Raw genomic sequence first — 27,527 nt, forward strand, 5'->3', positions numbered from 1 at the left:
CATGTGAGTGCAAAAATTTAGAGAAGTAGCTTTTCCACATGCAGCATAAACATTTGGTGGCTTTAAGCATTGTGTAAAGAAGAGAGTCCACCTGGCCAACCATCTGAAACATCTCTACACACGCCCACTCTCCAATATTAACAATAATTTACATGTACAGTACAGTAAAAGGCCTTGATAGGTAATGAAATGTGGAGGAGGTTCATTGCAAAATCACAGATTTTTCTTACAACAGGTTGGACTAAACAAAGGCATTGAGGTGATCAAAGCCACATCCACATGAGAGGTCTGATCGAGTTCTGTATTATAACTGGTCCTCAGGCTCTGTGATGGGCACTTGGGGTTCCTCCTCACAACTGTCCTCCTTCCCGACCCAGTGGATGCCGTGGCCATTCTCCCTGGGGGAGAGATGTGGTGAGTGCTGGCGTTCCAGTGTGGAGAAGGTGGTGAACTGGACCCTCTTTCTCTTGCTGGTGGGTGAGTGGACGGACTCGGTGTGCATGGGTTTGCTCCTGAGGGAGCCCACGCAGCCAAGGGGAGAGTCTGTGACGGAGGCCAGGCAACTGGGCCTTCTGGACAGAGAGGCAGTCTGATCGGGCCCGATGTCTATCACCGTGGTGGCAGTCTGGTTCTCCTGCTGGAGAGGACTGCCCGGTACACTCATCACCAGCTCAGCATCTGTGCCTAGCCACACCCAGTCGTGCCTGTGCCCCGTTGGCTCCTGCCCATGAGAGGGAGGCTTCTTGTGCCTGAACTTCACCACATAAGAGATACAGTTAACCAGAAACACCAGGATAGCCAGGCAGAAGACTCCCAACAGGGCGTACATGCCAATCTCCAAGTCTGTGAGAGGTCTGTTGGGCAGCATTTCTTCACCACCAATGTCTATCTCCACTGGCTCCTGCCCAGGCACCTTCACCTTGGTGGGGAAGTTGTTGTAGTTGACCAGGTTCCCAGGGGCCTTCACAGTGCTGCTAAAGCCAACACTGCCCATATCTTCCACTATCATGTTGTCTGAGCCATATGCCCTACTGCTGTCACTGGGGCTACTCATCATTCTGATGACCGCGCTGGTAGGGCTGCTTGGGTTTCCTGAATTGCTGGTCTTACCCACTCCTCCCAGGCTGCCGCTGGTTATGATGGCACGCTCTGTAGATTTGATGGTGGTTGTGACCTTCTGCATGGCACTCTCCTCTCTCTCTGAGTCTGAGCTGCTGGGTGGGGGATCCCTGGAAGGCTGCCGCTGCTTCTTCTCGCTGTCCATCTCTTCCCCGTCATTCCCATAATCACTGCTGCTGTCCTTGTTGCCTCCACTGTTGCCCCCTCCTCCTCCACCATCACTGCTGCTATTGCTGCTGACAGTGCTGCTGTCGATGCTGCTGGTGTTGCTGTATGGGCGCCGGCTGTTTACCTGAAACTTGACCTTGAGGCTGCCATTGCCCACAGCCACAGTGCTTTTGCGTTTGGACTTCTGGCAGGCCTCACAGATGGACATCTCCACTCTGACTAGGACTCCCTCTCCCTCACCCTCTGCCACCACAACTGGAGGCGAGCCCTGCACTGACACCACCCCTTCATCTAGAGATGTCACCGCCACACGGTAGAAGGCGGGATCATAAATGTCGAGAGGTGTCTGGGAACCATCGCTGAACTGCACCCAAGCACTGACCAAAGCTTCCTGAAAGAACAGAAAATAGCAGTGTTCAGAGAAAGGTGTTTTTTTCCATGTTTTTTTGTATTTGTGATTGTGCTTTTAATTTACAGTTCATCTTTGTGACTTGTAGCAGTAATGTGAGACATTTATATAGATTGGTATTGCTACCTGTTTGGGACTCTGCAGGACCTCCTGTGTGGTTGTGGTAGCCAGGATGGCCCTGTTGCTCCCTGGACTGAGCTGCAGGGACATGGAGAGGCCCGTGACCAGCTGGACTCCCAACTCTGTGATGGTCACTTTGTCATCCACTACCTTGATAGTCTTCTTTGCCAATATTGTGTCAGAAAGCGGAGAAAACACCTATCACAGAACACCATAGAAACAGCATTAGATACATTAGGGCATGTCATATCTCTTCGTCAGACCCAGGTTAATGTAGCCCAAAGGACGTCAAGCACTGTTCTCCATGTCCATGTGGTGCATGCCAACGGTTCCTCTGGCACACCAAGACCAAAATTCAACATATGAATGATGCGCAGATCAAACATGCAAATCCAAATAGGCCACAATGCTGTGCCATGCAAGGCTGTTTATTGGGTTTGTTTGTTTTTTTGATCTGCGTATCATTCTTATTTTTAAATTTGGTTTGGCTATGGACACAGAAGATGACACTTACACACTAGGGGAAATGGTGGACTTGGTTATGTAGTTTTCTATTCAAAATCAAACTTTTAGAGTATCCATTTAGTGTCAGATATATCTGTTCCGTATATACTCAAAGAGGAAGCCATCCCATCAGATTTAGTCTTCAGCCACCCGTCAAGATTTCCTCCAAGGTTTTGAATGGGCCACGTCCAAAATCAAGATGCAAGTAAATGCAAGTGAATGACAGCAACATCTTGAGGGTGTTGGGTTTAAGGTTAATGCAGACAGTTGTCCAGTCTGGGTACCTGGATGGAGGTGGTCCCAAGGTCTCGTCCTGACAGTACCCTTCCTGCCTGCAGCCTGGCTACACGGGGGTCCTCCACCTTCAGGAAGTAGCGCACTAGCCTCGTGACATCCACCTGCCAATCAGAGCCCAGGAAGTAAGCCTTTGGATCCCGAGGGTCCGCCTGCTCAGCCATGAAGTGTGTGAGCACCCGCACCAGGGCGTGCTGAAACTGCAGCATGCAGCCCTTCCCCTTCCTGTCCTCCTCCTCGCTGTTCCAACCAGGCCTGGGACATGAACACAAAAACACACATGCAGGTCACACCTGTCACACAGCACACACTTTGACCTGCTACACTCCAATCACTGAACACTGTCTCTTTGCTTGATTGGATCACATTTGGTTATTGTAATACATTATGTAATGGTATTAAAACCCTAAACCCTTGCAGAGATATGATTTGGATTAAAAATTGTTTATTCCCTGTACGGGCTAAGGGACGCTAATACAAATCTTATCTGGAATCCAAATAAGAGTTTCTAGGTTAAACAAATGGATTGTTTGTGTGTCCTACCTCTTGGAGGTTAGTATGGGCACCCTCCAGCTCTTGATCTGGCTCAGCTCGGTGTCTGACACCTCAATCTGGAGTGGGAGTCGAGGGATCCACACGTTGAGCTCTAGCTGAGCACTCAGGTAGCTGTAAGTGAAGTTCACCATCATCTTCACCTTGCCCTTCATCTCCTTGCCATTCACAAAAACATAGTCGCACCTGTCTGACACCTGGATGGGAGGAGAAAAACAGTCCATCAGAACTTGAATATCCTGTCATCATGATTTCCCAGATAATACCAAACTTAATCTTTCTGTAAGCACGCTTGTGTAAACAATCTATATCAAACTCAAAATGAGATTGTTGTCAATGAAAGAGATGTTAGTCATCTCACCAATGACAAAAAATAATCAAATATTCTCATAAAAGTCACTATTTTTAACAAATAGGCCATCCTTAGAACAACAAATTGCCTTGCAGCAGTTTTGCACTGCATGTGTTACTACAGTAATGTCAGCTGGCTGTAATAAACTACTGTGATGATCACCAGTCCGAAGCTTTAGGAAGAGGCAGCATTGCAATTTTATGTTAATCGAAATATCATGCGCTGGAATGTTGAACATCAATCCTTCACAACCAAACGCATTCATTACACCATAATTTCAAAAGTGACCTTGGCGAGTTTCAGTGACTGCTGAAAGATCTCATGGACTTTTTGGGACCCTGGAAGACATGAGCCCAGAGGTTTTCCTTGGTCCTATCAAAAGCCACTGCTTTAATAAATTGGATAATTTACGCAGCATTGAAATTCAGTCACCAGCCCCTGAAAGTGCACGGGGGAGTGGAGAAAAATAACTGTGACTTTGACAGACAGCCCAAGGAGGAATGCAAATAGCAAATAGATTCCCACTCTCGTTCCCATCTCCCAGCAGTTAGCTGGGATGTGCTGCCTCAGTAACATGCTATTTGTGAGAGGATCTTGTGTCATCCTAGCATTTGAGAGTCAATCATCCTGCACTCATGACAAGAGTTTAAGCTTTTGGATGACCACATCACTGTGTGTCATCGCTGCCGCTAACTGCACTGCCCTGGCCTCTTCTCTGTGAATAATCCCATCCTTGATTTACATCCAAACAGAGCAGATTTGCAATATGTGGCATTGAAGCCATGCAAAAATGGTTGTTATGCAGAGGAAAATTGCCTAGTCAAGCATGGAATAATAATAGACAAAGGCTCATCTATTTCCAGTGAAGTCATCTCATATTCTCATATTTTGATTCAGAGTGGATGCAGTCAACCAGTCATCCATAATCTGAGACCCTCTGCTCATCTCCACTTGGTTCAGAGAACTTTCCTCCAAGAGCCCTATCCAGCTTACATAGAGCCATAATCAAATAGCAGTCTAAGAAGAGTCACTTCAAAACGCATGGCATTTTGATGTGCCATCCACCCGTCTAGCTCAGTCTGCTCATAATCTCAGTCTGTGACCTGGGATGTCCCTCGATGTTTTTATCTTTTATTTCAAAAAGGGATTTGACTTTCATCACTGTGCACAGTATTAAAGACAGGTAGAAATTAAAAAACGTTTCTAAGTAAACAACATTTGAGCTACACTCACAGACGTGCGACTAGTTTCCTGAGAAGGTGAAAATCTGTTAAATAAAAGGAGCAAAGACTTTAGAAGGTAAGTTCACTGTGTTACTGGGTATGCAAGATGTAATATCTATGGCAAAGGGACAAATTAAGTTCAAAGGTTACACATACAAGTTGACAGTTAATTAAGTTGTTATGCCACCACTTTTTCCAGAGAAAGTCCTGATTAATCAACCAAGTAGTCCTCTATGTTCAATATGTGCTTTGTTCAAGTGTTCAAGTGTCTGTCCTATGCACAATGCCTATGCACATTTGCAAATCCATTTCCATAATTTATGCACATTTGAAAAGCCTTTCCATCATTGCAGATTAAACTTTGTTTTGCTATGTTTTGTCACATAAGTTGGCCATTCTAGATAAATCCTTCCAATCTATCACTAGCAGATTTGATACTCTCCAGTCACACCAGAAGAGAAAAGATATCTGAGTCAAGCTGTTAGACTAAGAAGATTACAGGGAATATTTGTGACTGAAGCTGATATCTGGTCAGCAAACACACTAAGAGCTAAGCTTAGAACAACAGAAAAGGCTGCTACATTACAGGGTAAAAGGAACGATTTAGTCGACATTCTACCTCTTGACATAATCCTGCTTCTCCTGCAACTGACACCCATCCTCACTTAATACACTCACACATGTACAGTATGTGTTTGTGAAGCAACAAATCAGGAATCTGAACAGAATACTACATTTACTTATCGCGCGTTGTTTGCGAAACCTATTTTGGCACATATCATATTGAATAGCGACGTATCAAGAGGGCCGGGGTCCACTGAGGCCATGTCTTTATCCTTTGTTTACAACGCCACTCTAACCTTGAATAAATACATTCAAACCCTCTGACCTCGGGGGCCTGACTTTTCAGCACTTTCAATTTCATCAGTAAACAAAGCCGGCTTTTGGCAGTCAGCTGTTCTCAGGTTCACAGGATAACAGGGAGAAGTGGCGGACTGCTGATATCGAGGTCATTTCTGGTGAGCGATTTAGCTCAGCGGCTGTTCATTGTTGGCGCGGTTGATGAGTGATGTCGTTGGGGCCGAACTCATAGTTTGTTTTACCATGTGGAAAAGAGACGGAGAGCAGAGGTGACTTTGGTACAACTTATTTGCCCGTAGCGGTCCTCCCTATCACACATAAAACCAACCTTCCCCCTCCGGAGCCTTTTGTTGCAGCCACTCCAAATTGCCCTCCTGTCCCTTTGCCTTAGGGCAGCAGGACACAAACATCTAACATTCTCCCGTTTATTGCTTCTTAACCCATTTTGTCCTCAAGTAACCACTTACCACGTTTAAGTGATTGGGCGTTTGCTCACACCACAGTTCTGTGAACTACATTGACACATCAAGGAAGTTTGCAGCGAAAGCGGTTAAGGTTAAATTAAAGATACTGTATAGGTGTTAAAAGGAGCTGTGTTTGAAAATTCAAAGTTTCTCACCTCTCGACTGTCCCCATTATGGAATAGTTTTTAAGTTGCCATTAATGCCAGTAAAACCACTGCACTTGGAATGTGTGTATATTAACTAAGAAAAAATGGATGTCGTTCCCTAGTCTGTATGTCAAGGTCTGAGGACCTACACTAAATCCTACCTTGAGGACATCTTCATCACTGGAGCTACAGTCTGTGTAGTCAGACACATCGGTGACTACTCCGTCTTCCTCCACAGCCACTGTCCTCACCGGCATCACCACCTTCTTACCAGTCAGCACGGCTGTGTTCAGGATCTCTGTGTCCTGAGAGGCCAAAAAAATCAGCGACGGTCAATAAATATTACTTACAACCACAAAAAGAAAATCACTTGCAGCCACCGTCAATGAAAATCACTTACAGTAATCTGACATGTTTCAATTTTCCATTTTACACATTTAGCTGATGCTCTTATCCAGAGGGACTTACACTGGGTACAACAATAGAATAAGCTTAAATTCCTAGATCGCAAACATTACAAGCGACCAATAATAACAAGTGCAAGGGTCACATCCATGGTGGCCAGACAACAGATGTAGCAAATATTCCTGCCTCACGAGGAAATTCATGCATAATAGAGTAGTGACAGCAGCTAGACAGAAAAAAGGAGGTTTTTGGGACAGGAGAAAGATGAAGTGCAAGTAGGAGGAGGAGGAAGGTAGCGGAGAGCGGGACCAAGTGTGAGTGACTCAGCAGTCCTGATGGGGTAGGAAGGTCATTCTCCCTTTGGGAAGCTGGAGGGAGAGGAGACGAGGCCGGGTGATGGCTGGGTCACCACATAGAAGGGAGAGCTAATCTTGGATTTTCCGCTCAGGCAAGAGCAATGGCATATGACTTTAAACTTGGTTAAATAACTAGAGCCATGGTCTTTTACAAAGAATAATATACCTACTCATATACAGCCTCAAAAGTACGTATGCATTAATACAGTACATTATTAATCTCACTGTATTTTTCCAGTTTGCAGGTACACTTATCCTAATTGAATGTTGAATTATTTTGTTAAAATGACTAAATAAGTTAATATGATTAAAAATATACAACTTTGTTTTTCATTATCATTATTAAGAATCGTATATCTACTTTTGCAACAATATTCGATGATTAAGATGTTTGCTTTTAACAGGTAGAGTTATAAACAGTGTACTCTCTCTTTCTGTCTGTCTCTATCTCGCTCGGTGTGTGTGTTTATGTGTGCATATGAGTGTGCATGGAGAGCAGTGGAGTGCAGAATGGTCTAATTCTGTGACTGATCAGTTAAGACAAAATTGAAGGAGACACTTGGCTTGAAATCACAGTGACTCAAAGGTATGAAAATTAACCAGATGGGTACATTCCCCTCCTCTGTAAAAACACACTATTTTAAATAAAGCTGAAATAACTGAACACTATCATTGTTTTAATTGTCATTACAACCAGGCTTATGGCATAGTAAAAAGCGACCTCTGAAACCAGCCTTTGACCATTATAGAGGACTATTGAGCAGCAGCTGTAGCGGGAGTTCATACAGCAAGGCTAAGAGTGATCAGTCAGAGCTAATGTCCCCCCTGGCCAACCATCAAATCCCCTCATGTTTGGCCTTCAGCCTGAGGTCAGCTTCTAATCCACAAGAGAGATGAACCATGTCAAATTTCCATCACAAATCAGGGTAGCATGTCCTCATAAGTTCAAACATTCCACCTACATTATAATGGAAATGCTGCTGATGGCGCTGCAAAACATCAGTAACCTACTGGCCGAGAGTATAGCTTACTGTAAACTATAAAGTGTACATCAATTTACATCAATAATGTGCATGTGCATCAATTTGCATCAATAATATGGGATCAAACAAATGCTGTGATATTGTTCAATGAATTGAAATGATGAAAGAAACATGCAAAATCTTTTAAAAGTCACTTTCAGAGATGCACAAACAGGATATGATAATGTGAAAGGTTCAATGTGTTATTCTCGCAGACAGTGGTGTATTAAGAGGTCACTGGCCCAGATACCGGATACCACAGAAAGCACATTCGATATTGTAATGCAAAGTGCTGTAATAGCTTGTGTAATGTTCTGTATTTAGTAGCACAGATTATATCATGGATTAATTATGGAGGTTGTATGATAAGGAAGGATAGCACTGAAATAGAAACACATGAGGCAGCTGTTAGGAGGAGAGGGTGACCACATATTGCATGCCAGAACAGAGCAGAACAAAACAGAAGAGAGACATCAGCTAGCTGACAGTCAACAACACAAGGTCACTCTCTGCCCAAAATAGAACCCATTTACTAAACAAACCGAAGGCATATTCAGCCTTCTGCGTATGCAAACCAGACAGGAATGGATCACAACAAAGTGCATTTTATGATATTTTCATGCACGAAAGCTCAAAGGATGCGATGCGAGTGTTGGCATTATTGGAAACACTGTTGTCAGTAACATCAATGCGGAATTTAATAATAATTAGGTGTGACACCGCTGTGGGCTGCAAGCTGTCAGTTTGCTCACCATTACAAGAGGGGCCAGGCCGACAAAGTCTCTCTGAGTGGTATAGATCCTCATGGCTCCTTCTGTCTTGGCTGCATCCTTGGAACCAGGCGGTAGTTCCAGTTTCCATATGATCACCTGACTGTCTAGAGGACTGCTCAGCTCCTCCACCTCAAAGTCCATCTGAAGCACCTCCAGGAGACTGCTTTCAAGCCTGGATGAGAGACACAGAACTGGGTCAATTGTGTGGACTCAAGACAGATAGATAGGCATACAGCACTTGCACATAAATACGGATACAAAATCCCCTGGTTTTCTGAAAGGTTTGTGGAAAATAACCAACCATGTACCAAAAAAAATAGGGACCAGAACAAAAAACAACCATGGTAAACAAGGCAAGATGGCAAACCAGGACGTAATAATAATCTTACTGCAGCAGTCCGGTGTCATACTATGTTATAATCACTTAGCGCAGGCGGTGCTCTGCTTTTTTCAGCTTGTTGTTGTTATTTTGGGGGGCATCTAATTCTTTTAACACATTTGTTGTGTAATTAACAGCAGGGAAAAAAATAATCTTTTCCAGCACAGTCACTGGTATATACTATAATTATTTCCCCATAGGGGTCTTCCAACTCTCATTCCACACATTGAATTCCTGTAGAGATAATCGTGTAATTGATGTACACAAAAGGTATGACTAGCTGCGAAAAGTAAATGAGCAGGATTTGACCATGTGTGAGACAGGAGATTAATGCGATGGACGCAGTATCAGCCATAGCCAGAGCTGCACTTTAATAAGCTTTAAAGTGAGAGTCCAGTCAGAATCAGTATCAGAATCACGTTAATCACAGAGTAAAATAGAGGTACAGTAATTTGCTGCGGTGACCTTGGTGCAGAGGCATATTGACAACTAAGAGTTTCACTGTACACACTGACAATAGATCAATAGGATCTAATGTGCGGTGCACAGACGCAGCGCAATATATGAACAGTAGGCTAGACATGTCACTGTTAATATATACATTCAACACAACACTTAATGTCTAATATCAGAATTTAGATCTGTACTAATCTCAAGGATCCATCTACAGCATTTCAAGTGGAATAGCTGAGAAAATGTAAGGGCTTTTAAAAAGAAGTGGAAAGTAAAAAAAAAAAAAAACCTTGAATCACAATGACTGAGACTAGATTGTTGAGTTGAAGAGGAGAATGTGGTGAGATATCATTTCGACTACGATTTCTAACCAAAAAGATTCCTCTGTAGTGGGATGGTATGCAGCTGGCCCTGCGGATGGAAAGTGCAGAGATTTTGTTGAAGAGGAATGTGATCCTAGTGGCTGCAGCAAGAACCCAATCCCCCTTTGTGTCTTTGTAGAACACTTTGCATCTCTAGGCATTTCCACACTACTGAACCCCAAATCAAAAAAGAATAGAGCTGAATTGCGCTGTAGTTGCTGGGACTGTATATTGTGAACAGAGAAAAAAAAGGGTAGTCAGAGGATAGCAGCATCCTGCATTCACAACAAAGTATAAGCCTTTGTAACTTATAATGGCCTCTCAGTGATGCTTGCCAGAACAGAGTGTCCTAGCTATGGATTCAATTTTCTCCCATGGCCCAACTGAGCATTCTGGCCTTTGTTTCTTGGCTGTATCGTGAACCGTAGCGAGGATATCTTAGGAAACAAAAAGCATGCACAAACCCAAATAGGCACAATCAACCCACTGCATCTCTGTGTACATGTTATGTAAATATCTGTATAACAGCTGTGCAGATATAGGTCATTCCTACTGCATGAGAATGACCCATTGTTCCTACAGGGGTGCATATGCTTCCTTTTTCCACATTAAAGCACTAACAGTTGTAGAATGTATCATATTTTGTTAATCCTCCATTAAGTATAGCAACGAAGCATGCAAAGTTCCTACTGTGCAGTGTCTCATCTAGCATTATAAGGGCAAGACAGAGATTTTGTGTAATTAAATAATCTTAGCATATTGCTCAGAAAGACTAAGATTAAAAGATAACGGTATTGTGGTCAAGTATCAAAACAAGATATGCTTGATTCACATAAGCATGCCTGTGTCTAGCCCTTAAGTATGCATTAACACAGATATTTGTAAGATGGGGCATGCTGCTATGCTATTTAAGCCCTATGTCATTCTTGTGAGGCAAGCAGGGGAATGAGGCTTCAATAACCTGTTTATGGCCAGCAGCACTCTCTGTAAGTGGCCGCATTTAGTCTGAAGATCCAAACAAAGCCGTTGTGACAGAGGATAAAAAAAGCTTTAATGTACAGATACAGCAAACACTCTCAGTACTTACTAAAGCTAGGAAGCTGAGAGACAAAAAAGTCCATGAAATCCCCATAGTGGTGTGACAGTAGACAGCCTCTGCAGGGGTTCTGTAAGTTCCATGACATTTTAGAGCGGATTAGCCTAACTGAGTCTGAGTGAAAAAATATGTTAACCCAAAAAGTAGTTGTGATAAACAATGTCCTAATCCACGGCAAATGGGGAAAACAACTTAATGAGGTCAAACCAATAATGACAAGCACAGATAAGGTCAGTGTTCTGCCGCTGTTTGAAGCAAGTTAAATGTCTCTTTGCTTGTTCCCATTGTTGTATGACCTCTGAAGTGTCAATGTTAGACAAACCCAATTGTTCATGAGTTTGAATTTTTCCCTATAATGGAACAAATTATATTTACTTTTTAACCTTTATTCATTCAGGGGCAATTGACTGCATAGACTTGCTCTTTTCCATCAACGCCATGTTTAATATTCATACAGTTCCATACATTCACAAGCAGATTTGAGTTTTAGTTATACAAATATTTCAGTCAGAGCAGCTCTGGAAGCAGAAATTATCTTACTGGTTGAGTTAAACCTCAATGGGCGTAGCCAAAGAACCACAGTTTCTCTGAGCACAAGTTAGCTAGTGTAATTGGCAAGCTTGAATATCTAGGAAATAACACAATAAAAGAATACACAATAAAAATATGGCAATGCCTTCTTTATTTAATTCATTCATGACCATTGTATATTCATGATTTTGGTGGGTCAGCAAGCTATAGCTAACTAGCTTAGGCTAGTATGGTTAGTTTGACTTGGAAGGTAGCTAGGCTAACTAGCTAACCTAGAAAATTGAGTACAGCTAGATTGAATTTTTTCAGGTACTAGCGAGACTGCTAGGCTTCATAATATTTGCTACCTCTTCTCTTACCCCTTGCCTTTTTCACTGGACGTCAATCTAACATTAGGCCTATACTGCCTCTGAGAAATGTTTGTGCTAAACTTCAGTCTGCCATTCACACCAGGGAGCTGCACAACACAACCACAGTCTTCTACTGTTGGCCACTGAGCGGCTCCACTGGAGAAATTGGCGATAAGGACCTTGCTCAAGAGCACCTCAACAACAGTTGTTGAGGGAGGGGGGATCGTTATTCATTTACTTTCCCCACCCACACTTTCCCAGCCTGTCTGATGATTCAAACCAGTGGCCATCTGGCAGGGATGGACTTAGTGATTTGGGGGCCCTAGGCAAAGGCAAGAATACGACCCCCTGGATCCCCCCTGAATCCATCAACTCTCTCGCTTTTTAATGCGTCCTTTCTGTATATAAACTTGAGTAGCTTTGCTTGTTTTATTTTGTTTGACTTCTCTCTCAGCTACTGATGCAGTGGCAAGGAAAATGAGCTTAAAGTCAAGTGGCAAAATCTCACAAGCCCACTATAGCCTGACTGAGTAGGAGGGTGACCAAGACTCAAGATTGAAATAATTTATTGCAACAAAAAAGGGGTGTAAATTGATTAAAAATAGGTTTACATTAGTTCTATTCTTGTCTTTTGTGGGGCCCTCTGGCTGTGGGGCCCAAGGCAGTCGCCTACCTTTGCCTAATGGTAGGACTGCCCCTGCCATCTGGTAACAAGCCTGCTTCTCTTACCTGTTGCTCCCACGACGCAAGAAGCAATTATGCAAGAAGCAGAAGGCTTGAAAGGACACAGAGCACAAGCCGTTCTACTTTGTGGTATTTATGCCGTTTTATATGAAGGTGTTCTGTAATCTCGTGGGGGATGGGCCTTGCTTGTGATTTGACACTTAAATGAACTCAACTCAATTAAATACAGCCCGACTCAACTGAACTTGAAAGGACATTTCAGATAAGCTACTAGTCATGGAGGGGGTGTTAGCCCCATTTAAAGGTTATTTTGTAGGTTCTCTCTCTTCTTCCAGATAAGTAGAAGCACTGGTAAAATTGGCTGAGTTTTAACAGTCCAATTTAAGTTTTGCATACGATTTTAGGGTTAGATTTTCAAAAACGCTTCTTATATTGGTCTATATCCAACAGTTTCGGTATAGCTTGACATGTTGTTAAAATAGGTTAATAATACATTGTTCCATAAGTGTTGCAGACAAATGAGTTTGCAGCTTTTATGCCACTGGATAAATAATTATGTTTTTCTGCATGCTAGGAATGTACAGGTATGCACCGCTGGTAAATGTTTAGAAATGTATTAAGTACAAAGGAGGAGTGGGCAACGAAGGGAAAAAGCAATAGTCTTTTACAAGGGGCAGCTTTACAGGAGCTTTTCCAATAAGCCAACCTGTGCTTAGAGAGCATAAGACATCTCATCCCAGGATGCCGCACGAGATGCCCTCCACTGTAAGCCCTTTTCAAACTTAAACCATGCGGGTGGTTTGTCTTTTGTCTCACAGGCACATATACGGATACTGGTATTATCAGGACATACATTAACACAGTGCCACTTTTAACAACTGGAAGCACTAAATATACCTTGGCATCCAACAACACGACAAAATCCCTTCAGGAATGTTGGAATGCTATTTGTCCACCCAAACATTGGTTGGTTAAGCTTATAAAGATATGATGAATTTCCCAGCCCTGACAAAACATACATATAGCACACATTGGCATATACAGTGATGCGAAGAGACCAGACTTGCCTTTTTCCAGGTATGGGAGCCTTCCTCTGACAAATCACAGCGATGGCCCCATCCGCCCTCATATCCAGGGTGATGTCCCATAGTAAAGAGTTACTGGGTGTCGCTGTGCGAAAGGTCACACCTTTCTTTACTGTCGCTCTGGGAAAAGTCAAAAGAGAAAAGGTCAAGAATATGGTAAATGTAAAATGTCCTACGTTAACAGTCAGTGGATTTCACAGCAATGAATAATTATGTTTCCATAGTTTAAGTGGTGCATAATGTGAATGATCAACCAAATATATTTATATAATTTTTCTGATTTGCCTCCCTTTATGCTTTTTTGAATGTGCTTGTTATAGATAAATGTTCAAAGAGTTCAAATCCCCGATGTATGATAAATTCCTTCCATGTTGAAAATCCAGTGGCCTCATACAGTGTGTCTTTTACCTATTCATTTATTTAAGCTGTACTTATCCAGGTTAGCCCCATTTAGATCCAGGTTCTCCTTAACAAGACAGCAGCTCCATTTTAAATTACACACAGAACAATAATAAAAAAGTCAAATAGACAATCTCAAGAAACCTGAGAGAAAAAGAGGGATAGGAATTATGCATATTTATTAGACTTAGTGGAGCAGTCAATCAAATTTTATGTAAAACTCAGAGATCTGCTTGCAGTGCAACCCTTCAGTCTGACCCCTCCCTCCCACAACTCCTTTCATTACAGGAAGGAAAACGCATTTGAAGAACAGAGGATAGCATCTTTCCTTCCCTGTACGACTTACTTTATAATGGCCATGTGCACCCAGTTATTCATACTGGACTAATGGCTCATTAGTCTTATCGGCCTCTCATTTGTAAATGGTAAGCAGTATGCGGCTGAACATGTAGACGTTCCCAGTGGACTTTCCCAGTATAAGTAGCGTACAGGAGGTCGAATGCTAATGAGATATCCTCCTATAAGTTCAAGGCTTGCGATCAAGTAAGGCCAGGGGAATCACATGTAAAAAAAAAAATCCAGTCTAGAGCTCTACAGGTAGTTTTAATCCATATGCTCAGCTACTGTCAAAAACTATCCCTCCTTGTATGTACTCAAAGCTCTGATAAGACTAATCCTAAATAACTAGCTCAGTCAGTTGTTTCCAATAGTCCAGAACAACATAGCCAATGTAATTCTTTGGTTCTCATCTGCATGCAAAGCCGTGTGGTTTATCTCTGAATCTTTAAGATAAACATTGTGGCTGTAAAATTGTTGAGCGCATTATGAGTCTCTGAGGAGGTGTAATCTACGATAGAAGCAACAGCAATCTGACGCTGAGCACTCCTGCTTGCCCAAGTGTATATATGTGTGTGTGTATGTGTTGGGGAGGGGTGGGGGGAATTGGACTTTCAAAGTCAAGCAAAAGGAGAAGAGACGTCGCTCCCATTTCAGACTACAGCACAGCAAAACAAAAACACTCCACCAAAACGCATTATCTCCTAATTGAAATATTTAAGATAACTTCTTGATGGACTTGTGATGGGTTGTGTGCATGTGCAAGTTTATGTGTGTTTTTGTGCGTGTGTGTGAACCCTTGTTTGTGAGAACATCTGCACATTCAGCTTTTCCAAGATGTAATCTGGAAGGGAGGGCTCAAGGGACCACTAATCTTGGCATGGAAGTTTCTGCAGTAGAGCCACATGGCACGGTGTGACATGACCCAATGCCTTCAGTGAAAGAGTGCAAGATAAAAAGGGGTTTCTCTCTCTCTCTCTCTCTCTCTCTCTCTCTCTCTCTCTCTCTCTCTGTCTCTCTCTCTCAGAATCAATGGATTTGGCTCATCTTGTGGCATGTGTCACACTGTTAAAAGTTCAATCAGACAAAGAGCTCACAGGCAAAAAAGGGCACAATTAAAAAGAGATTAGGGGTTTCTTTTAGAGTAGTGGATTTCAATCATGTGCCACCGAGACCCATGCATCTGTATGCTTTCATTCCAACCAAACACTACAGCAGCTGATTTCACTGATTAACACACTCTCAACCAGAGAAGGGAGAACTAATGGGTGAAATCGGCTGGTGGAGTGATTGGTTGGAATGAAAACCTGCCGACTCTCGGGTCACGATGGCACATGAGTGAAAACCAGTGTTTTAGAGTCAGCGGAAACTTCAATCGCCATATTATACACCGTGTAATTAGGCAGTTGCCTTTCATCAGAGGTATAAAACACGCAGGTAGGGATCCAGTCTCTTGCCCAAGGGCACTTCCATGGAAAAGGACACAATGTTTGGGTAACACTTTACTTTGCAATGGCCTTATTCCAGTGTATTAACCTGTGTATTAATCTATTGAAAAGTATTGTAAGTACACAATATTGCTGTGTAGGTATGCATCAATAAAACTGTGTTGTTACACCATTCTAAGTACATTATGCGTTAGGGAGTATTAGGCACAGTAATGTTGTGTACTTACAATACTTTTCCATAGGTTAATACACAGGTTAATACACTGGCAAAAGGCCATTGTCAAGTGTTACCAATGCTTGTTCTGGGAATCAAACCTGTGCCCTCTCTGTCTCTCTAACAGTCTCTCCTGCCACCTTTAACACAAAGGTTGCTAAAAAAAAAAATACACTGAATTTACACTCTGAAAATTTGGCTCTGCAATCCCCTCTGACTGTTAAATCAACTTTGGCTCTGGGCCGCTCATTAAAATCAACACAAAGGGAAAGGTGGTGTTGTGTGTTCTCTGTGTTAGTATAATAAATGAAGGTGACCAGCTTCTCTGTGTACTGTCCATTAGAGTGAATGACAGTAGAGAACAGAAAGGGGTAGCCGGTCTATTGTTAGCGGCCGGAGTGTTCCCAGGAGGCGGTGGTACCGACAGCACAGGGGACAAGCACACACTGGGCTGAAGGGGTGGAGAGGAGTCCGGGAGTCTTTGATCTAAAGGGCCAATCGCTCTGTGACTAGGATGAAAGATGAGGTGGGAACCAGAGGGGAGGCGACTGCACCCTGTTACCTCTGTTAATGGCAATACACTGGAGGCAATAGAAACATGCATTATTTCAGCTTCAACAATCACTTTGACTGCTCAGATGTAAGATCGATGTACACACTCCTTCACGCAGATAGCCCAGGACAGCGTTGCACAGTTAATTAAAAAAAATATATTAAATTCACGGTCCTGCCTACTGCAATTTCCAAAATGCAAGATGCTGCAATTCTTTAATAGAGGGAAAGATGTTTTACCAAAACACACAAGGCTTAGTCTTGATGCTGTGCAAAATCCCCAGCCTACAAAGCAAGTTGCGTGTGAGAGAATATATTTTATTTTATCCAATCTTAGCAAATCCGTAGTATCTCATTTTCTTCCCCCTCCCTTTCCATTTTGTTTGAACATTTAAATGCTGAAAAAAGAAGTTAAGCAGAAAAGAGCATCCATGTGCAATGCATTTCATATTGCAAATGCAACATTCAGCAAAAAAACAATTGACATGACAAAAAAATTGTCATGTTTCCTATCCCAGGACCTTCGATTTAACTAACATTGCATTTCATGTTTTTGGTGTTTAATTGCACTACTGATTCTGACTGTAGAGACTCAGTGAACACAGGAATTATAAGTGCATTATGATCATTTTCCTTTTATGGGGAAAAACTTTAATCCAGCGTAATCAATGGCGTAAGCATGATGGCATGCTCTGCGTATTAATGGGAAAACCTAGGCGCACTGTTAATCTAGTAATGGCTTCTGAATAACATGCCCTCTTGTGATGAAACACCTCTGTGTATTGAGCTGAGTGGAGCAGGGTTTAACTAATAAAAAGTGACAGTAACAAGAGGACTTATCTGGAGCCTTTTCTCCTTCAGCCCCCCGCCCCATCCCCCCCCGAGGAAAAAAAAAAAATCCCCTGTGATTGTGGAGGAAGAGGAGTTTTTCTTGTGAGCGGTTGCGAGCAGGGAACCCAATGTCCGTGGCTTGGGTTAGTAGGCGCTGAGGAGGCAGTGGGCAGGGGGAGGCACCGGGGCAGGGAAGATGGATGGCTGTGGAGACTGAAGCTGACAGTGTGTGAGAAAAGCAGCTCTCAGGTGCTGCACCTGCCATCCATCTCACTTCTGACCAGGCGAGGCATGAGTGGCACAATGGCTACACCTTTTACATACTCTTCACTCGCTCACTCGAACACACATATGGGCACGCACATCTGTACACAAACACACGCTCGCTACTCACTCACACACACACACACACACACACACATGGCCTCCCTCACCTCTGTCAAACACACTCAAAGCAGCCCTTGGCCCTTTTCAATCTTTCCCCTTCCCTTATTTGTTTGTGGAGTGCAGTTCTTAAACTTTAGTTAGGAAAGGTAAACACTAAGACAATTAAAAAAGCTGAATGCGTAACGACATGCAGGAGGTTTTGAAACTGATCTATGACCTACACTCTGTGCCAAGATAGAAGGTATGTTCTGTGTAAGCCAGACAGCGTGGGCCAGATGCCCTCCATCACCAAGCCCGCTATAGAGGTGCTGCATAGGGTTTGTAATTACCCCGCTGATAGAATTTGTGTTCCCATCTTTGGCTTTGTGAATGCATCACTGCTGGGCCATAGTGCCACCGGTGAACCCCAATGCAATCAGAAACAGATGCAATCGTTAATTATGCAAGCAAATGTCCATCGTTTAGCCAGTCTGATGGCCAGCTATCAGTAACGTGCTTATCGTACTTATGGAGCAGTTTAGGGAGTTGGGGAGACGTTCACGCCAACATTCATGCCAGATGGCTGGGTCCACAGCACTGAAAACGGATGTAAAAGTCCTATTTGTCACAAAGATGAATGATTAGGCTCCCTGGTTGAAGAGCTCACTGTACAGTGTCCCATTGATACAGAACCTCATGTTTATTTATTTCCATAATGCTGCCTTTAAATAAAACTCATATAAAAAGACAAACCATTAATAGCATCCCATCAGATATTACTGACTTTTAATGGTTGCTAGATTGTCAGATCATCCTATATGCCACCCAACTTACCGATCACACACTAAATGGGTTTTAGGCAATCTAATTGCCCTTCACTTGAATGGTGTGATGATGGTGGCACAATATTCTCACTATGACCTTTATCAAGCTGTCATTGAGAATGACAGGTTCATTTTGGTGGAACGGACAGGTGTGGCTTGACGTTTTCTCAATCGACCTCACATTTGTATGTCCCTTGACTCCTACTATAGACATCAATAACAGGTTTATCATGCTGATGAGAGAGTATTAAGCATAGCTTAATGGGACATTCAGACAGTGATAAAGCACATAGACAGCTGTTAAGGAGCAGGCGCAGAGGGCTTGTTAATGGCCTGACAAGCTGGGGGAGGGTAGCACTGTGTTATTGGTTACGTGAGACAGGAGAACAGTAAATGAATTATCTCTTGTTTATGGCAGGCAAAAAAAAAAGTGCATGTGACTGTCTTAAGATGTGTTTTAAGATTTAACCACAATGACATATTGTAAGCAACTGCCCATTGCATTGAATTGTATTTAGAAAATATGACCTAGTTTCCAACACCTGCCCTTACAGCATGTTAGTACATATACATGGGACTTAGATGCTGATGGGCTCTTTGGCACAATTGGGCACTGTCAGCACTGCCGATCAAACCAGCAAGTGTTCCACAACTAAGTAGCCTCCCTTACCAAGAGGAGAGGAGAGGAGAGGATAGGAGAGGAGAGGAGAGGAGGAGGAGAAGAGAAGAGAAGAGAAGAGAAGAGAAGAGAAGATAAGAGAAGAGAAGAGAAGAGAAGAGAAGAGAAGAGAAGAGAAGAGAAGAGAAGAGACATTTCCACTATCTGTTATTGGGTAGAAACTAGCGTGACTGAGTAAAATGTGACAGTATGGAACTAAAGCAGCAATGATTAAAAAGCACCACGTATAGGAGGAAAGTCCAGAGAAAATATTTATTTTTGGCTTCACTGCTTCAGCAAAAGTAGAATTCAAGAATTCAATTCTCTTCTACAAGAGTGGGAAAGGAGTGAAGGGGTACTGCCCTGTTCAAACACATGCTCCAACCCCATGAATTACACTTGTACTGATGGAAAAGGAAGACTATGATACAATTTAATGTTTCTGAGATAAACTTGGTGAAGGATTAGTAGTAATCCAGATTCCCTGTAAAATGTAGGATGAAGCACATTGAGTTTCATGTTCTTTCATTACTTTTGGGCAGCTCAGAAAAGCACTGTACACCCAAGGGAAATTTTGAGAACCTACTACAGCCTGGAGATATACTCTCAATTTGTGCCTTAACCTGGAGGCTTTACTCTGAAATCTGGACGGGAGGTCAAGTGCAGCCATGTACAGCTGCCTGCTCAGTTTACCTATTTCAGCATCCACTATTTGACTGAGTAAGTGACTGCATAAGTGGATGAATGCCGGTCCAGGTGGAAAAGGAATTAATAATATATGAACATCTCCGCTGACTGTCCCCTTCCGAACTGCTCAGTACCTATGAGCAATTCAAGGTGGAAGCAAGTAAGAAATTATTCAAGGTATTGATTGTATATTCCAACGTTTCTCAATCTTTTCAGTCCAAGGAAATAGAAAACTGTGGCCTCTCTTGACCAGGAACCAACAAACTTTTGGATTGCTGCCTTCAAGGACACCTACACTTGTTTCTGGACCTTAGTTTACCAAGCCAAGTTTGAAGTGAGGATTTATGACACGCTTTATCCCAAATATCATATGCTGAATCAAATCTACACTCAAACCAAATAAATAGAGACGTATCAAGAAAATGCATTCCAGGCCTCCTGACAGGCCATTTTTCACTGGCTGAGTAAAGTAGATAGTGTCTGCAATAATAGAATAAATCTATCTCTAATCAGGTTAGCATTAATCTCTACTTGTCTGCTTTGACAGCTGGGCTTGACAAATCTAGGTGTGTTGAAATCGAGTTCTCTTTGATCTCTGTCTGGAGGCTGATAATATACGGTATTACGGTGTGAATGACCATAAAAACTATCAATGAAACGATGAGAGCAAGATGGAGGCATTCTAATTCAAACCCGGTGTTCAGGTGGCAATCTCTCATGTTGCATCATTCCACCTTGCTGTGAAGAGGGGCTGTAGCCCTAACAAGCTGACAACTGGAGAGAACGATGTGAGAACAGATTGAAAAGGGCTTCTTTTTTTTTTGTTATTTTTGTCTTTCTTTCTTTTATGCGTCTCTCTTTCCTCCGGGGGATAATAGTTCTCAACAGATAATTCGCACTCTGGAGTCAAAGATCAAGCCTAAAGGTGAGTTTACTTCAGATATGGTCGAGTCATTAATTCTTGGGAAAAATATAAAACAGAATAATGCTCGTATAAAATTAGCCTCCATTATCCTGGATGTCACAGAGACCTCTGGGGGGATAATTTTATTGCTTTATGACTGTACTACAAGTGCTCTCAACTCTAATCAAACTGGAACATTCAATATTGCAAAATGAGAACACAGCCTTAAATTAAATTGAGCTTTGTCGTTAATCCCTGTGATCTTCATACATTCAATTGCACCGCATTGATATAAACACAGAGCCCGAGCATACCCTTTTAATGCAGAGAGATAATGACTCACAAGCTACACGTGATTTCATTTGATCCATATCAAGCTTGATGACTAAAAGTTGAAATGGCTCTGAATGTCATCAGATGGTGCTCACTCAAACGTGTATTTTTTCCCGTTTAACGTGAATAATCTACCGCACTTCTCAGAAAGACAGTTAACCTCTATCATATTTTCAGAGAAACGCCATAATCCATGCTAAATCCCATTTCCTCCAATATTCCCTTACTTTGACGGCACAGGATTTGTGGAAGCAGAAGCACATTAGGGAAGAGGACTAATACTGTTAGTGAACAATTACTCATTGAATTCTGATTGACCAATTAATTAAAAATCCATTGAAATTACAGAGCCCTCTGAAGTGATGAAAATATTTCACTTGGCAATGTAATCTTATCTTGTCCAATGTATTATTGTCGACATTTCTAATCATTCATGTTTACATTGGACAACAATGTGCAACCGGTCACATCAAGGTTGAGCACTGCAAGCAGAAGGCAAAGGCTTACCGGAGAGTGAAGTTGGCCAGCTGGGCAGAGCTGGCCATGAGTATGTAGAAGGTGGCGATGTCAGTCTTCTTCAGTGGTTTGGAGGAGGTCCGTATCACAATGGCGTTGCCCAGCTTGAGTCGAGAAAGGGTTGCCATTCCTTTGGGCACCTGCAGGAGACGCACGCTGCCGATCCTCTGCATGGGCGTGACGGGAACGTACTCGGCCTGCTGCTCTGAGCTGCCCCAGCGCCCTCCGTCCACGGAATTACACTTCCCATTGACTTTGGGCTGAGCCTGGTAGTACAGCTCCACGGGGTTCCCGGCAGACGGGTCCTGCCTCTCCCTGCTGGTGCTCTCTGCCCCCGGAGCGAACCAGCCGGGCACAGGAGCCAGCTCGGCCATGCAGGTTCCCCGCTCGCCTCCCATGGCACAGGATCCCCTCACCTCCTGGGTTTGCCAGAAGGCATACACCGTCACGCACGGGAGCTCGTCCGCAGCGCCTTCCCCCCGGCCCCAGTCCCTCCCCGCCACATAGAAGAGCACCCGCACTTTGGGCTTGGAGGAAAACACCCGAGGGGTCAGCACAAAGGACTGGATTTTCCAGTTGTAGGTAAAGACCCCCGGGGCCTTGAAGAGCCGCACAGTCTGGACGAGGTCTAGAGGCACGGGCTGCTCTGTGGACAGAGGGCCGTAGCTGGCATTGACGGCGGGCTGGCGGCTGGCTCTCAAGATGACAAAGGGCTGTGTGTGACTCTGCATGCTGGAGTTCCTCATGAAGTCCTGCCCAGCCTCCTTCAGGAAGAAGTAGTCGGCATCCCACACCTCGTAGTTGACTGGCAGGAAGACAGGGAGAGGCACTGGGCTCTTACTGCTGTCTGTCAACTCTTGACTGCTCAAGTCTGTTGGGTAAAAATAGGAGATTACACTAGACTTGTTGTTTACAGCCACAACATTATAGGCAAATGTCATGGTACCACAGGTTTGAATAATTAGAATCTGTTTAAAACTGAACTGAGGAATTCAGCTTTCCTGTATATTGGGGAATAAAATAACGTGAAACATACCAGCAACTTCCCAGGAACTAATACTTAAATGCAAAAGTCAGCTCAGGCCAACTGATCAACTGAGTGGGGCATCAAATTATTACACTAAAAGGCTACTGACCTTAAAAGTTAATCTTAAAATTCCCATAGCTGGGCACGTAGGGGAAATATTGCAAATTACAACAAGAGAAGCTTAGGAGTATTATAGTTTCTGAGGCAGCAGCACCAACTGCTGGGATGGAGCTGCAGTTTAGCTCTCTGCCTTTACTAAATATCATCCACACAGCTAATCATGTCACAGAGAGATATCATGCAGCTAAATTGCCACAGCAATCCTTGTAGACTATTTAATTTTTAAGCTTGTTTCCAATGGGAAAAAATTATGGCAGACTAAGTGTTTTTTAAAATTAGTTTTTAAAACAATGCCTGGCAGTGTTGAAGCATGAGTGTTAAAAGAGAGATGATATATTTAGCAAAGGTTTCTCATGTGATTATATTCACGGATACACTTCTAGCTTCCACTACCCCAGACCTTCCATTCTCTGCTTCAGCTCAGCTTCCTCCATATGGGGAGGACAGGTGGGACCGATGCAGTTGGCACAATGCTGAAATCAGCCACCAAAAGTCAGGATTAAAATGGCTTTTCACATTGTCAGGGGGCTGTGAATACCTGGCAGAGTCCCTGCCTCCATGAAAAATAAGAGCACTAAAGTATAAGATAAGCAAACTGTACATTATAATGAGAATTCCAACATAACTGAAATAGAATTCTACCTAATAAACGGAAATTACGCAATAACATGTGCATTCATGCACCAGTTTACCAGTGCTCTGATGTTATCACAAATATTTAGAGGCAGACTGTTAAATACCGATCACACGGCACATAGAATAATCTTTTTCTATGAGATCAAAGTGAGCAAAAACCGACCAACAGCATAAATATCCTCTGATCCGGTCTAAAAGCTTGGGGGTGGGTGTCTGCCTCTATGGAAATGAGCAGAGGAGAGGGTCAGCAGGCCATCATGCGTCCTCATTAAGCATCCATTTTGATAGATTACACAGATTATGGCAGCTGACCTGAGTGTGCACTGTTTATCTGGTGGCTAATTGCCCTACTTGGTGAATTAGGGACAAAAAAAAACACACTGGTGTTTACTGCAGATTATCTCAAAATGGATGAAGCTGTACAAAACTTGGTATTGGGTGGTAAAAAGAACAGCTTTAGCAACAGCTCAAAAGCAAACAAACAAACCAACCTCATCATCATGATTAGACTGTTTTAATAAGTATACGGAAGCAAACAATAATATCGTTCAAATGGGATAATGCATTTAAACTGGGTTTCTTTGTATTTAGCTATCTGTAGTCGCAGTGTGACACGTCTTTAAGATGCATTTGTCAAAGTAAAGATGCCAGGCGGAGTGTCACTGAATCATTGATGGTTATTTTTCCAATGAGGAGATTCAAGTCAACATCACTCCTCATATCCCTCATGGCTGGTGGCATGTGACAGGTCTCTCTATCAAGCCTCTCCTGGTTTTATCCTCAAGCGTCCACCGTAGTAAAGAGCCTGTAGTGTGGTCACACAGTTCTTACAGCAATGAGTGTATAAGTGTCACAATCATGTCAACACATCGGCCCTCGGAGGGACACGACAGCATCTTTTTCCTCTCGCAAACGCAGACATGAGTCTCAATCATGTTCGCTGAGTGGGCGAGAGACCGAGGCAGAGCCCGGAGCTGGGAATGGCGCTGTCCCGGCTTAGCCTACCAGTGGCCACAGTGACAGATGTGCTGTTTAATACCAGGGCTGGCAGCAGCTCCAACTGCAGTGAATAAAAACTGGCTCGCCGTCTCCAGGAGGGAGAATGCACCGCCAGTGTAGCAACAAAGTTTCCACACAAGCTCATCCCTTTCCAGTTGAGTTTGACGGGTCATCTGTGCTCTACTTATTTCAAAAGTCTTGTCATTACAAGAAATCCACAAGGAGAGCGTTTGCAATGAGCGCAGAGAACACACAAAGTTTGAAAGTGTGTGTGGGTAGCAGTCTTTGCCGGCACAGCTATTTCAGATACATGTTAAGAGAAGCACCCTTATCCAGTGCCGTTACTTCTGATATCTAACAAGCAGGGAATCCAAGTAAAACTCTACTTCTACTGCCCTCCCAATATGATGAGAGTTTGCCCTCAGCTGATAAACAAGAGAGCAAATCCGCTGCACCAGCTGTCCCAGCCTCTCAAATCGCTCATCTTGGGGACCCTGAACTCTTGGTTAACTCAGAAAGCATCAGTGCTGCCACACAGACACTGCGACACTTCAACTTTAAGTATGGTTTCATTGTTGCTTTAATTATTTATTTATTTTGTTTGTTTTCTCTACACTATGTAGGTTAAGTGCTTCTCCCCAAGAGAAAAAAAAACACAAACGGGAGAGAGATCCCCCCTTAAATCCATACGCCAGGCTTAAAATCATATGCTGTTAATCAAATCTATTATTCAGATGGATTGAAATGGTTTATCCCTTTCTGTTTCCAAATGAAAATGCGTTCTGTATCAAGGTAGATTTAAGAGGGTTTCATTTTTAAGATATCCACTATTTGGAAGTAACACATGACTGATAGCAAAAAATGAACTTCATGTGGTGATTTTCTTTCTAAAATGGATATGTGGCATTTTGGAATTGAACTTTTCGTGTGTATAATAGCTTTTCTCAGTGGTGCTGTGTAGTGGAGAGAATATGCAACCACTTGTATTAAGCTAGTATAATGCAACAACAATTTTGCTGACATGTTTTAGAAATGGAAATGGAAAATAATCATGGTACTTAACCTTGAAAGGTTTAATACTACCAAGGATTTGTTAGTCATTGTTTTGTGGTATGTGCAAACAATTGTGATGTTTCTGATTACAGTAATAGGTTGGTTGATGGTGGGAGCAAAGCATTAATTTTATTACCAATATCATCTTCCTCATGGCATGTTTTAATACAGAAATTATTGTGTGCCTGATGAGCTACAGAGCAGATTCTGCCCTACGGTTTGTTTTACGGTTTTGTATTACTTGATTTTTTTTCATAGGCAAGTCAACTAACTTCCTTTTTGTATGCTTTTCTTTTACCATTATCACACATGTAATTAATCTCTGTATTATTCTATTAAGACGCACAAAGCCAGAGCAACCGCGGTGAATTCTAATGTGCAGTAATGACTTTTGCCATATGTGCCAAACAGCTTGCAGAAGTGAGTTGACTTCAAATAGAATCACAGAGGCTTACAACGGATGTCTAACTTTTAAACTGTAGTTGAGAGAGGAACCGACCTGTTTATGGCTCAAAACTTCTCTAAATCCCATTTCATGCTGCCTGCACATGGCCACGGACATTCACATATGCTGTGTAATCAGACTGTTTTTTCTGGTTTGTGGTTGTGCCATGAATGGCATGACAGTGAATTCACCAAGTGTTGGCAACAGCACAACTGACAGGCCTGGGAAGTGGGTATAAGCTCTTTCCAAGATAAAAGTTAGGCCGTAACATGACTGAGGCACCTCATTGACAAATCTCTCTGGTTAGTGTAGCTGAAATACTCTTGAGAGCATTCTGCCATCTTTGATGCTATAGGCACTTGCTGTACACAAACATACAAACAAGATGCAGCACTGATCATACAGTATGTATAGCTCTGAGGGACTTTGAGAGGAATGAATAAAAAGGGTGGAGGGAGGGCGGAAGAGATGACAGAGAGAGAGAGACAGAGAGAGAGAGAGAGAGAGAGGCTTAAGCCTGTGCAGCGATTGGTAGGGATTGCAATGTCCAATGAGACTCTTAAAGCTGCTTTTAAAAATCTGTTTTATCACGATTTCGCCATTTTTATCATCCCTTTATCCATATAAATCAGCCAGCCTGCATTCCCTGGAAATAGCCCTCTTTGAGGCAGTTATAGGCTTTACAGTAAATGCCTTTGTGATGAGTTTTATTCTTTCTTTTTCATTATCAGAGTTGGACATTTAGATTATTGTCTGCTCCTTGTTTGTCTCACATCTGACCAATGTGCATGGAAACACTGTACCCCAGTTTTCTAGTAGCAGTCATCCATGAGGGAAAGTAATCCCATCCCAGAGAGAAGGGGAGCACAAAGCAATAAGGCATGACTCAAGTCATAACATAAAACCATCAAGTCTTTTACTCCTCACTGAGATTCCATCCTAAATGTTTAATAACCCACTCACTGCTGTTACACCTCTTTGCAGCAAGTAAGACACATAAGCTCAGGCTTATTGGAATACTGTATCACCAGATCAAAAATAAGATTTATTATTTTTTATCCATTATTCTGAGTTTTAGAGAAAGCTGTCTTATTGAGAGAAGGCCCTTTTGAAGCCCCCTCTCAGTTCCCCACCCCCACCCACAATGACCATGCATGACCATTCATTCTAATGGGTCGTTTGTTTTCAACTGCTGCCATCAAATACAACGTAGACACATAGTTTACATGCTTTAACAGCGGCACTTCCAAGGGGCACCAGGTTAAATATTGTTACTATTGAATCAGCTGGTCATTTTACTCCTCTCTGACAGGCATTTTAGAGTCAAATAATTCAAAACGCCCAATTAATTAATTTCAGGTCACGTACCTTGCGTGAGAACTGTTATAATTGTTGCAAAGAATATGTGTAAGATCCTCCAGCTATGGCAGTAAAGGTTCATTTTGGCACCCGGCGAGGCTCGCTGTTCCAG

The 27,527-nt window shown here is 42.8% G+C and overlaps 1 protein-coding gene across 1 annotated transcript; it reads right to left on the bottom strand.

Moving 5' to 3' along the window:
* Window positions 1-304: 304 nt before the first annotated feature.
* On the bottom strand, window positions 305-27,527 carry LOC139640855 (transmembrane protein 132D). The gene is made up of 9 exons (XM_071515044.1): window positions 27,425-27,527; window positions 21,768-22,647; window positions 13,691-13,828; window positions 8,748-8,940; window positions 6,374-6,517; window positions 3,158-3,363; window positions 2,605-2,869; window positions 1,823-2,014; window positions 305-1,678 (listed from the first exon to the last, which is right to left on the bottom strand). Exons 1-9 carry the CDS (start codon window positions 27,495-27,497, stop codon window positions 305-307), a joined length of 3,465 nt encoding a protein of 1,154 aa, XP_071371145.1. The 5' UTR covers window positions 27,498-27,527.

This window comes from Centroberyx affinis, unplaced genomic scaffold, assembly GCF_046629955.1.
Source record: "Centroberyx affinis isolate AG114_WGS23_722 - 3 ecotype Tasmania unplaced genomic scaffold, CSIRO-AGI_Caff_v1 ptg000297l_1, whole genome shotgun sequence".
NCBI classification, from domain to species: Eukaryota; Metazoa; Chordata; class Actinopteri; order Beryciformes; family Berycidae; genus Centroberyx; species Centroberyx affinis.

Coding starts and splice junctions, on each gene's coding strand:
- LOC139640855 (XM_071515044.1), bottom strand. CDS start 27,497: ATGAACCTTTACTGCCATAGCTGGAGGATCTTACACATATTCTTTGCA. Junction 22,648..27,424: donor TATAACAGTTCTCACGCAAG/GTACGTGACCTG, acceptor TTTACCCAACAG/ACTTGAGCAGTCAAGAGTTG. Junction 1,679..1,822: donor TCCTGCAGAGTCCCAAACAG/GTAGCAATACCA, acceptor CTGTTCTTTCAG/GAAGCTTTGGTCAGTGCTTG.